This window comes from Rhamphochromis sp. 'chilingali' (genome assembly GCF_963969265.1).
Source record: "Rhamphochromis sp. 'chilingali' genome assembly, chromosome: 1".
NCBI classification, from domain to species: domain Eukaryota; kingdom Metazoa; phylum Chordata; class Actinopteri; order Cichliformes; family Cichlidae; genus Rhamphochromis; species Rhamphochromis sp. 'chilingali'.
In genome coordinates, this window is record NC_137929.1 from 9580300 (window position 1) to 9592751 (window position 12452).

Consider the following 12452-nt stretch of genomic DNA (forward strand, 5'->3'; position numbering starts at 1 on the left):
CTTTGCCTTGATTGGAAGGACCACACTGGAGGTGCGAGTCCGCCGTGTAATGGCTTATGCCATTACAAACGAGCTGGCCTCGGTACTAAACTGGGCAGGGAAAAAAACCAAGGACCAGACAAAGCAAAAAATGGCATTTAAAGATACAGCGCTCTGCAAATGCATATTTGGTAAGTTTTACTGTTTTTTTGCTATATTACTTTGTCTTTCTTAATAACAAGACTTTCATGTCCGATTAATCTGGAGATGGAGTCTTTGGTCTTTGGCTTGTTTAGTCCTCGGGTTGTAGTTTGTACAGCCCGAGGACCCCATGTTTATTTTGTTTTAAAGGATACACGGCACACCATGCTAAGACTTATCACTTTTTCCGCTCATAGCTCTTTGGGAATCAAATGCGGCAGTTTGCAGATTTACGCCTGGTGACTTTCATGTTTATCAGCCTAGGAGTTTACATACTTTCTCCCCGCTGAAGACAGTTAACGAGAGCTTATTCATGTGCTCTAATTCACTTTTTTTGTTTGTGTGTGTGTGTGTGTGTGTGTGTGTGTGTGTGTGTGTGTGTGTGTGTGTGTGTGTGTGTGTGTGTGTGTAAGATAAGATAAGATAACCTTTATTAGTCCCACACGTGGGAAATTTGTTTTGTCACAGCAGGAAGTGGACAGTGCAAAAGTTATGAGGCAAAAATTAGAATACAATAAGAATAAATACAGTACACAACTGTACAGAATAGAATAAAATAAAATACTATATACAGTAGAATAAAATAAAATAAATATACAATAAGATAAAAATAGAATACAAATACAAATACTATATACAACTGAGTAAAAATACAACGATGACAGAAAGGATTATTGCACTTAGTGTTATTGCATATGTATGGATGTGTGTGCTTGATCAGTTAAAGTCTTTATTATGGAGTCTGACAGCAGTGGGGAGGAAAGACCTGCGAAATCTCTCCGTCCCACACCGTGGGTGCCGCAGTCTCCCACTGAAGGAGCTGCTCAGTGCTGTCACAGTCTGCTGCATGGGGTGGGAGATGTTGTCCATCAGGGATGACAGCTTAGCCGCCGTTCTCCTGTCACTCACCACCTCCACTGGGTCCAGAGGGCATCCTAGAACAGAGCTGGCCCTTCGGATCACCCTGTTCAGTCTCTTCCTGTCCCCAGCAGAGATGCTGCCGCCCCAGCAGACCACGCCATAAAAGATAGCAGAAGCCACAACAGAGTCATAGAATTTCTTCAGGAGTGGGCCCTCCACTCCAAACGACCTGAGTCTCCGCAGCAGGTACAGCCTGCTCTGCCCTTTCCTGTAGAGGGCGTCTGAGTTATGAGTCCAGTCCAGTCTATTGTTCAGATGAACACCAAGGTGTGTGTATTTTTGTCCTAGATGGCCTGACGCAGCAGTTAGGGGCAAACTCTATGTCCGAGTTTGTCTTTGCGCAAGCAGTGCAGAAATGGCTCCGATACGCCCCAGATCGTTTGGGTGGTGCAGGACGCACATCATGCATCCCCATCCCAGAGTAAAAAATTACAAACTTCTGTGAAACATATAAATGTAAATAGGAAACTGTCTTTTAATAAAGTATTTAGCAAACAAAACATGTCTATTGACCTTTTTTTTTTTTTTTTCTCTGTTACATCACATGCAATGCTTTCTTATTTTAGGATATTAATATTGACATGATACATTGTGAGACATTTGGGGGTTTTTTTTATAAAGGTTGTCCAATTTGAGGAATAAGTACAATTATGTGTTTAGGTGGTTGAAGTATTGATGGAAACATGCAGTAGTTTAGTATTGGTTAAAATACCTATAAAGAAAGGTAGATTTCCAGTCATGATTTAACTGTTGTTTTAATAAAAAGCAACTGTGCGAAAGAGGTGGAAAATCAACACCATAGCTCAACAGTGTTTCAATATCAGAATCTGACATTGTTTCAATGTCAGGTTTCAACATTGATTCAACATCAAAACCTGACGTTGTTTCAACGTTAAAAAAGGGTGCAAGAGTGACGTTAGGTCAACGTCACATTTCAACGTTGGTTCAATGACACAGCCTGATATTGACTCAACAGTGTTTCAATGTTTCCTTGCTATCTGGGTTTGCTTATCAGGGATGTAAATCCTTAGGTGAGGGCCACTCAGAAAACAAGGTCATAATTCTCTCTGTGAGGGAGGAGGTATAGCCCCGTGAGAGAAGCCAACATGTGTGTTTGTGGAATGTTCTTTGTCTGTGTGTCTTTATATAAGATGTAAGGTTACTTGTAACGCGTTACTGTAATCTGATTACTTTTTTCAAGTAACGAGTAAAGTAAGGGATTACTATTGCAAAAACGGTAATTAGATTACCGTTACTTTCCCGTAGGAACGCTGCGTTACTTTTTTACCAATGAGATGTGGCCATGCAGTCACATGACCAGTTTGAAACTGTGCCGGGCAGAGCGGCCCAAGCGTTTCAAAGTAGCGGACACACGGAAAGAAGAAACATGAAAACATGGCGGAGTCTACGCTAGAGCTGAAGAGGATGAACAACCTTGGCCTCACATACAAAGAATGTTTCACTTAAAAGCAGTACAAAAGAACAGCTATGTCTTCAGTGTCGGTCTCTTCAGTGAGAGCCAAAACGAACCTTTTCTTTTTTTCAGCGTGAAACAACTCAACTCACGTAACCTGAGGAAACAGTAAGTTTTCTCTAAATATCTTTTTAGCTGTGGTTAGCTGGATGTCAGTCTTATGTTACAGCAGCGGTGTTGAGCTCGAGCTGCGAGTCACATTTTTGGCACTACGTTGTAGTGAGATAAGTTTGTGGGTGTTTTGTGCAGCTTCGGCTGTCCTTTTAAGCCTATAAGCTAACAGCTTGCCTGGTTAATGACGCTAGAGTTCCACGCACATGCAAACAGCACGTCTCTACTGCTTTAACTGTTAAAACAGAAGGCAATACTGCGGCTGACAGGGTTTATTATGTGAAATAGCAGCTTGTTTAGTTTAAACAGTCTGCAACAGCCAACAACCCTGCGTCAGTGTGGAGGGGCCTGCAGGAAATCACCAGCTACAGACGCCCCCCACCCACTATTGAAGCAAACAAAGACCTGGCCAACGAGTTAAACACTTTCTATTGCAGGTTTGAGACGGACAGACTCCCACACCCCACCCTCCCCTCCCCAGGGACATTGCTTCAGACATTGACCCCCAACACACATTCCACCTCTCCCCCCTTCACCTTGCCCCTCCCCAATCAAGACTCAACGACCACCCCCACCCACCCCAATCCAGACTCAACGACCACCACCACCCTCTCCAATCCAGACTCAACGACCTCCACCACACCTCTCACCCCCCTTTCCTCCTCCCTGAAACTCAGAATACACACTCAGGATGTGAGCCGATTATTCCAGAAACAGAAGCCCAGGAAAGCCCCCGGACCAGACGGCGTCTTACCCTCCTGCCTCAAAACCTGTGCTGAACAGCTGGCTCCCATCTTTACTCGCATCTTCAACAGATCCCTGGAGCTGTGTGAAGTTCCCTCCTGTTCAAACGCTCCACCATCATCCCTGTTCCCAAGAAACCCACCATCACAGGACTGAATGACTACAGACCTGTCGCCTTGACGTCTGTGGTCATGAAATCCTTCGAACGACTGGTGTTAGCCCATCTGAAAGACATTACAGGCCACCAGCTGGACCCTCTGCAGTTTGCCTACTGGGCAAACAGGTCGGTGGATGATGCAGTGAACATGGGGCTGCATTACATGTTGCAACGCCTTGACCGCCCGGGAACTTATGCCAGGGTCCTGTTTGTGGCCTTTAGTTTGGCTTTTAACACCATTGTGCCTGAACTTCTTTCCTCCAAACTCTCCCAGCTCAGCGTGTCACCAGCTACCTGTCAGTGGATCACCAGCTTCCTGACAGACAGAAAGCAACAAGTGAGGCTGGGGGAGATCACCTCTGAAACCCGGTCCCTCAGTATTGGTGCCCCTCAAGGATGTGTCCTCTCACCACTACTGTTCTCCCTCTACACTAACGACTGCACCTCCAAGAACTCGGCTGTCAAACTCCTAAAGTTTGCAGATGACACCACTGTCATTGGCCTCATTCAAGATGGTGATGAGTCTGCATACCGGCAGGAAGTTGAGCGGCTGGTACTCTGGTGCAGTCAGCACAATCTGGAGCTGAACACTCTTAAGACTGTAGAGATGACAGTGGACTTCAGGAGGCATCCCTCAACTCTGCTCCCCCTCACCATATCAGACAGCCCTGTGTCAACTGTGAAGACCTTCAAGTTCCTGGGTACAACCATCTCCCAGGACCTGAAGTGGGAGACCAACATCAACTCCATCCTCAAAAAGACCCAGCAGAGGATGTACTTCCTGAGACATCTGGGGAAGTACAGTCTTCCACAGGAGCTGCTGATCCAGTTCTACACTGCGGTCATTGAGTCTGTCCTGTGCTCCTCCATCACAGTCTGGTATGGAGCAGCCACTAAACAGGACAGGAGCAGACTGCAGCAGACTGTACAGGCAGCAGAAAGGATCATCGGCACCCCCCTGCCCTCCATCCACGATCTGTACCTCTCAAGAACCAGGAAACGGGCAGGGAAAATCATCACAGACCCCTCACACCCTGCACACAGACTTTTTGATCTGCTGCCCTCTGGCAGACGGTACAGAAGCCTGCAGACCAGGACCACCCGACACAGGAACAGTTTCTTTCCCCTCGCCATCTCCCTTCTTAACAGTTGACCTGTCACACTGCTCCCACTGCCAGACCGCAACTGCACCTTATGTACATTTTGTAGTATTCATTCCACCTCATTCATTTCTGTATTTTATGTTGTTACGAGTTCAAAATTGGGGATGGAAACAAGAGAAACACCACAATAACAACACTGGTCCGGTCGGGTTGAGTCAAACGATGATTTTAATGAACACACGCGTGGGAGATGGACACTGATGCAGACAGCCTCAAAATCTCAAAATGGTGGAGCATTGCTCAAACTTTTATAGCCCCTGGTGCCTCCACCTTATCATAAAAAGCCTAAACATTTACATGCCTTCTCTCACACAGCGCCTAAGCTACGACCTTGGCTCCCTGCTTATCTGCTCCTGCTGAGATGGGGCAGAAAACTCCAGCATATTCTGTTCTCTTCTAATCAGACAAATAAGACAGTAACTCTCTGTGCACAGTATTTCTTATAACTCAGCAGTATAATGCATCATAAAGCAATGTCATTCATTCACAACAAGTCAGCAGTTTAATGTAATGCAAATCAGTTTAACTAATGCAATAGTTATCAGCTTCTTCTAATTCAGGAGGAAAATGCAGACTAAACTACATAATAATTCACAATCTTTAATTCGGGGTATAACATGGCATAAAATAACACTACAATCCAACAATGTATATAAGTTTAGGTTCGTTATTTATAGTTGGTTTTCACAGCTTTGTGTATGTATGTGTAATGTGTATATATAGACACGTACGTGTGTGTGTGTGTGTGTGTGTGTGTGTGTGTGTGTGTGTGTGTGTGTGTGTGTGTGTGAGAGAGAGATTTACATTGCTGTGCTTGAGAGCCACCATCTTCTACCGGAACCAAATTCCCTGTATGTGTCTGCACATATACTTGGCCAATAAACACGATTCTGATTCTGATTCTGATTAAACTGGGCAAACACTGTGCGATTTATTTTCAGTCGCGTTATTCAGCTCCTGCTCAATCTGTACAATTAAATCTCAGGGGTTAGAAGTTCATAGGTCACGATGCAGGGTCTCACACTACACGGCCTGATGTTCTGATGCAACCTGAGTGCTCAAACTGTGCGTCCATAACATGAAGGTTATCATACAAAATCTGTCTCTCGCGCTCCCTCTTTGTGTCTTTCACTCACTTACACAGACACCACCACCGTCAACTTTGCTAAATTACTAATGTAAAACATTGACCAGGCAGCTGTAATTGAGCAGCAATGTCCATCCAACTCTTTTCATGGTTGTTGTAGTCGTGATAATTTTGTGAGGCCACATTGAAAGGCCTCAGATACGGAAGCGTAGAGTTACCACCCAGGCAAAAGAAAAATAGAGCTATATCACGTTATAACATGAAAAGTATATTATTATTGTTCTAACAATATACCTTTCACGTTTGAACAATATAATATCACGTTATTACAATATACATAATTATCACATTCGTACAATATAAATATTATATTGCACAAACATGAAAAGCATATTGTCAGAACAATAAACTTTTAAGGTTATAACGTGATATGGTTCTATTTTTCTTTTGCCCCGGTGGCAGCTCTACGCTTATGTACTCAAATGGGCTTGCCTCATCCTACAAGTTATGCCTCCATCTCTTGTGTCCAGATCACACGCTGCACTGCCGTGCTGCTCCACCTTTTCTCTTTCATTTCTGTGTTTGTGCGTGCGCAGTGTGAGAGGCTGCGTTGAGAGGCGGCAGGATTTCAAACATGTTTGATTATCATGCAACCATACGATTGATGATTGGGAGCTGGTCGTGAGGTGTTAACTGCTTTTCGTTACCCCATGTATACTACATGATGCACACACGATTAAGGTAAAACATGGGCCGATCCCCAAAACGGTTGCGTGACTGAAAAATTGGCTCAAAATGGGCCACAAATCGCACAGTGTATGCCCAGCTTTTGGAGGCTAGCTCCAAACAAATATCCGCAGCTTGGCAGTGTATACAGCACTATAATGACCAGACCTAATTCTTTTGAAAACCATACATCTTTCCACGGGTCTCAACCTCATCAGACATCACCTAGACAGAGAGCTGGATGAGGCCAGCACAAATGGCAGCCTAACCGACTAAGATGATGGATCCATGGGGTCAGGAAAGCCAGAAGCAGGGGAGCTGGAGAGGTACCTTTCATGTCCATTCACTGCAGGTGTGGATCTATTGCATGGCATTCCTCACATCAAGAAGCTGTTGATCAAAATCAATGCAGCTCTTCCTGCATCTGGAGCTTGTGAAGGACTTCTTAGTCATGCAGGATTCCTGTTGACTGCTAAACAGTTACAGCTTCACAGAAAGAACCTTGAGAGCAAACTGCTGCTGAAGCTTAACCATCATCTCACTGAGTGAAGAAATGGCACATTTTTGCTAAATATGCAGAAATAAATGCACACCCATACAATTTATGGTAAACTGAGCTGCCTTGTATTAACATATGTTGAAGATGCCTCGTTCTGTTTTCTCTGAGGCTGCTGTGCCATTTGGAGCAGAAATGAATATAAAGTTTACAGCATATCTTGTCACTGGAAATTGTTTGCACTGTTTATATATTTATATTATTTACTGTAGGTATTGGTGAAAAAAGCTTTATGTTGTGAAAAACTGAAATCTGGAAATTAGAGTTGTTGTGCCTTATTTTGTTGATGTTTTTACATATATTTCTTTTGAAAATACTATACTTTGTATATTTATTTATTTTTGTTTTTCTGATAGCATTTATTTAAAAAATAAATCGGACATTTTAAACAGTTACTGGCTACTTGAGTAGTCTTTTCACCAAGTACTTTTTTACTCTTACTTGAGTAACTTTTTTGACGACTACTTTTAACTTTTACTTGAGTAATAATATTTTAAAGTAATGCTACTCTTACTCAAGTACAATTTTTGGGTACTCGACCCACCTCTGGTTGCAGGTTATTGTTAAATTTTCCACAACTACTCGTAATAACACAAACACTAAATCCTCCTTCTCTTGTGCTGTTGTGTAGCAGTGTATACACCTGAGACTGTCACCTGTCTGTCTGTCCTGCACTCTCTCTATTTATCTTTCTCTCTGATTGTGTAATAAAAGTATGAACATGTATTTATAAGTTACACTTGTGTTTGAATCCTGAAGCTTATGACACATTTGATTTCCATTTTTGACAACTGCAAGTGTCCAGAGTGAGGACAGACTGAGGGACCCACTGCTATACATCATCTGTGAGGCTTTGCACCCCTGATGATCCACCAGGACAAACTCAGCAGTGTGTGAGGAAGAGGAGGTGGAAGAGCCAGCAGCAGCTGACAGATGGAGAGAATAGACAGACTGTTCCCTGTTTGTGAAGGACTGCTAGAAAAGTTTAACATAACTAATCGCCTGTCCTGAATCAGTCTTATTAGGTAATGTTCACAGTAAGTTATCTTTCTTGTAGAATTGTGCTCCAAATAAAGAACTTTGTGTTGACAAGATTGTTAGTTAATCATTTACAAATCAATATTTGAAATAATCAGTCAAGAACAAGCCAAGTCTCCTCCTGTGATAAACCTCCACATGTACCACTGAAAACAGTTTATGTACTTTGAATCTGAAATCATGGGTCAAACTACTTGTTGTGAGACCATTTCTTTATTTTTCACACCAAACTATTTAATAAAAAAAAAAAAAAAACCTTTACACAGAGTTAAGCAAACATAACTAATGCTTTAACATTATCAGGATTTCATAATACAAACTTCAAATCAATAGGAAAACAGCTGCAGAACACATGGATCGAAATGAATTCATTAAAAAAAAAAAAAAAACATATGGACTTCATGTAGACTTCAAGCATACAGTAAATACACCAAAGTAACAGGAGGAGCCAAAAATAGGGGTTTATTAAAATTTTTGAACTTTTAACATTTCTTCGCTGCCAATGTGCTCTTTGCGTAATTGAATCAAGGTTACACTGACTCACTGACTCCATCTTCTGATACAAACTGGTATTACATGGACCTACAGGCCAAAACCAGTTAGCGGGAGTTTATTTTATTCTGGACATAAAGTCACAGCACAGTGTTGTTTCAAAGCTGGTGGACAGATTTAGTTCATTTTGGAAGTTTTACGAGCAACTGCTGTGTAATTATTTGCAGTTTTGGGAAAAAATGATTTAAGAGAAGATTTTACCACAGCAAAAGATTAAATATGAATGAAGGATTGAAATTTAACTGAGATAACACATAAAATGAATACATTAAAAAAAGAAGTTAAATTTAGGAAAAACTAAGAAAGCTGAAATAAAAGAAATTGATATACATATCTGATATGATACCAAACTGATAGATTAAAAGTTTGGTAGAAAAAAAGACATTCCTATAACTTTAATAATACAGTAACAAATACAACTACTAAACACTACTGTGTCCTAAGGGAACAAAGATTAAAATGTAACAGGGATAACACTTTAGAGAATTAAAATCCCTCAAAGGAAAAAACATAAACTTGATATAAATATCTATTAGGGGTGCAACGATACTCGTATCGACATTGAACCGTTCGATAAAGTGCTTTCAGTTCGGTACGCATATGTATTGAACAATACAAAATTTTTAATTTATTTTATCAACTTTTCTTCTGACGATGCTGTCTGTGCTGAGAGCTCAGTGGATCTGTGTTCGACTACTCCGCCTAGGCTGCACTGTCGAGCGCAGATCCACTGAGCGCAGCGCAAGCTAGCAAGACAGAAGCTAAGCTCGTTGCAACTTGGCAAATTGAACCTCCCCCACCCTCATTCAGATCTGGCCTTTGGAACTATTTTGGTCTTCATGTGAATATGACCCTGAAGGTAAGCTGTCATGGACAAAAGTAAAACAATATGTCGAATGTGCCACGCAATGCTCAATTACATGGGTGGGAACTACTGCGTTAGTGCAGTTTGCTCGTTAACGTGTTGATGCCGCCCAGCTGAAGCACGGGGCGATCTGCTTTGCCGTGTTGGGGCGTTAACGTCATTTCAGATTAACGCTGACAGCACTAGTGGGTACACAACGAATATTACTGCACATTTACACCGACATCATCCTAGTGCAAAGACAAGTGGAAGCACACAAAAACAACAAGCACGCATGCTACAAACTTTACCCGAGTCATTTAGACAGCCGTTAGCACATGATTCTTCTTATGGGGACCTGATATGTTTAATATGTTGCTGAGAAAATAGCCCAGAAGAAGCGTATAGTATAGCTTTTATTTCGGAAAGAGCCATTTCTCTGTAATAAACTCTCTTTTCCAAAGATGAGTTATTTCTCGATCTGATTTATTTATTTTTTTATTACTTTGTTGTTTCAGCAACATTAAATTTACAAACTGTACTTTTGAGTTTAAATATATATTTACAATTTTAATAAATGACAAATTAAAAAAGCATGAACATTTTTTTGTATTGAAAAAATATCGAACCGTGACACCAAAGTATCGAACCGAATCAAACTGTGAATTTTGTGTATCGTTGCACCCCTAATGTCTATACATGCAGCTTCCTAAATGTAACATTCAGGATTATTCACTGCAGCTCCAGAAATCAGAGCTACCTCATCAGATCCAAGTGTGACATCAGCTGACACTCTTTACAGGAGATTCCATCTGAACTCTGTGGAGCCTGATCTCAAGGTTTTTAAGTCTGAGCCTGAAACCAGAAGAGGATCTTTCTCTCTCTTCAGATTCATTGTGATCCAGTGATTTCAGTCCTGCATGATCAGGCTGATGTTTGCACAGAGCAGATAATGAAGTGAATGTTTTTGCACATTGGTAACAGTGAAACAGTTTATTTACAGCTTGGGATCGTTTGTGTTCGGAGTATGAACTGAGATTCCTGAAACTCTTGTCACACTGGTCACAGCTTAAGTTCACTTCCATGTGTGTATGTTCATGTTTGTTACGATGACCTGATTGTGAGAAGCTTTTGTCAGTGTCTGCACTTGTATGGTGTCTCTCCTGTGTGGTTTCCTTATGCTTGTTCTTTAAGCTCTCGTGCAGTGGTGAAGGATGACTCACACTGGTCACAGTGCTTTTTGACCCCACTGTGGAAGAGTTCATGGATTTTAATGTACTTGGTGTGTGGAAGCCTCTCCCACATTCTTTGCAGTAGTTCATTTTGTCTCCAGTGTGTCTACGTTGATGTGGTTTTAGGTCCCGTTGATGATTGGAAGTTTTTCCACAAAGGTCACAGAGAAACTCTTTCCCACCACAGAGGTGGGAAAGAAAACAGTTTCCACTTCTAAACAAAGACATTGTAAGTCAGAGAATTCCTTCAACAATTTTATCCTGAACGTTGCCGGGAATAAAAAGCATCTCTGCCAACGTCCAATTACATTTTACTGTTTACATTATAACACTCAGCTTACTGGGCAAAAATTATTCTTCAATTTTCCAAACAGTTCATTCAGTATAATTCCAGAAGTTTACTGATCAGATTTGTTCCAAACACTCAGGTTACAATTACAATTACAATTACAAGATAAAAACTAAATACATCCTCACGGTAACTGCACTTGTAGAGTTACTTTCTGGTGTGGATCTGTTGGTGGCTTTTCAGGTGATGTGGAGATTTAAAAGTCTTCTCACACAGGTCACATTTATAAGGTCTCTCCTCGGTGTGACTAAACATGTGTCGTCGTAACTGTGCATCTGTTGGAAACAGTTTCCCACACTGATCACAGCAGGAAACATCATTTCCAGTGTGAATCCGTAGGTGAATATTTCGGTAGTGCTTGTCAATGAAAGTTTTTTCACAAAAGTCACAGCTGTAAGGTTTAACTCCACTGTGGATGAGTCTATGTTTTTTTAAGTTTTGAGACACGTTAAAAGACTTTCCACACAAGTCACAGCTGTAAGGTTTAACTCCACTGTGGATGCGTTGGTGTATTTTTAAGTTTTGAGCCTTGGTAAAGGACTTTCCACAGAAGTCACAGCTGTAAGGTTTAACTCCACTGTGGATGAATTGGTGTGCTTTTAAGCCTCCAGCCTGGGTAAAAGACTTTCCACACAACTCACAGCTGTAAGGTTTAAATCCACTGTGGGTGACTTGGTGTATTTGTAAGCCTCCAGCCTTCGTAAAAGACTTTCCACACAAATCACAGCTGTAAGGTTTAAATCCACTGTGGATGAGTTGGTGTGTTTTTAAACTTCCAGCCTGGGTAAAAGACTTTCCACACAAATCACAGCTGTAAGGTTTAACTCCACTGTGTATGAGTTGGTGTGTTTTTAAGGTTTGAGCCTGGGTAAATGAATTTCCACACAAATCACAGCTATACGCTTTCACTCCACTGTGTATGAGTTGGTGTGTTTTTAAGCTTTGAACCTGGGTAAAAGAATTTCCACACAAATCACAGCTGTACGCTTTCACTCCACTGTGGATGACTTGGTGCTTTTTTAAGCTTTCAGCCAGGGTAAAAGACTTTCCACACAAGTCACAGCTGTAAGGTTTAACTCCACTGTGGATGAGTTGGTGTGTTTTTAGGCTTTGAGCCCGGGTAAAATTCTTCCCACACTCATCACAGCTGTATGTTTTCTCTCCCTTTCTTCTGTGAGGTTTGTCGGCCTCCTGAGAGCGCTGACTTCTTGCTCCATGTTGGTCCTGCAGTGACAGAGATACAAACAGAGGCAGTGAGTGAAATGCAGTCGTGGAACAAACTGAAACTCCCTCCATTAGTGGAGTCAAACATCTCAAA

General features: G+C 41.7%; 2 protein-coding genes and 1 long non-coding RNA gene across 4 annotated transcripts in view; 2 read left to right on the plus strand and 1 right to left on the minus strand.

The window, feature by feature from the left end:
- The window catches only part of LOC308403400 (NACHT, LRR and PYD domains-containing protein 12-like), a 309314-nt gene that overhangs the window by 118100 nt on the left and 178762 nt on the right, over window positions 1-12452 (plus strand). The window lies entirely within an intron of this gene.
- Window positions 7-1601, plus strand: LOC308403899. The gene is made up of 2 exons (XR_013973001.1): window positions 7-542; window positions 1369-1601. It is a non-coding gene; the product is annotated as an uncharacterized lncRNA (long non-coding RNA).
- Window positions 8363-12452, minus strand: part of LOC308403657 (uncharacterized protein) — a 28652-nt gene continuing 24562 nt past the window's right edge. For both annotated transcript variants that reach the window (XM_080893279.1, XM_080893280.1), the window contains one exon: window positions 8363-12358. In XM_080893279.1, the coding sequence (XP_080749405.1) occupies window positions 11282-12358 (1077 nt within the window). In that variant the 3' untranslated portion in view covers window positions 8363-11281. The remainder of the gene's footprint in view (window positions 12359-12452) is intronic.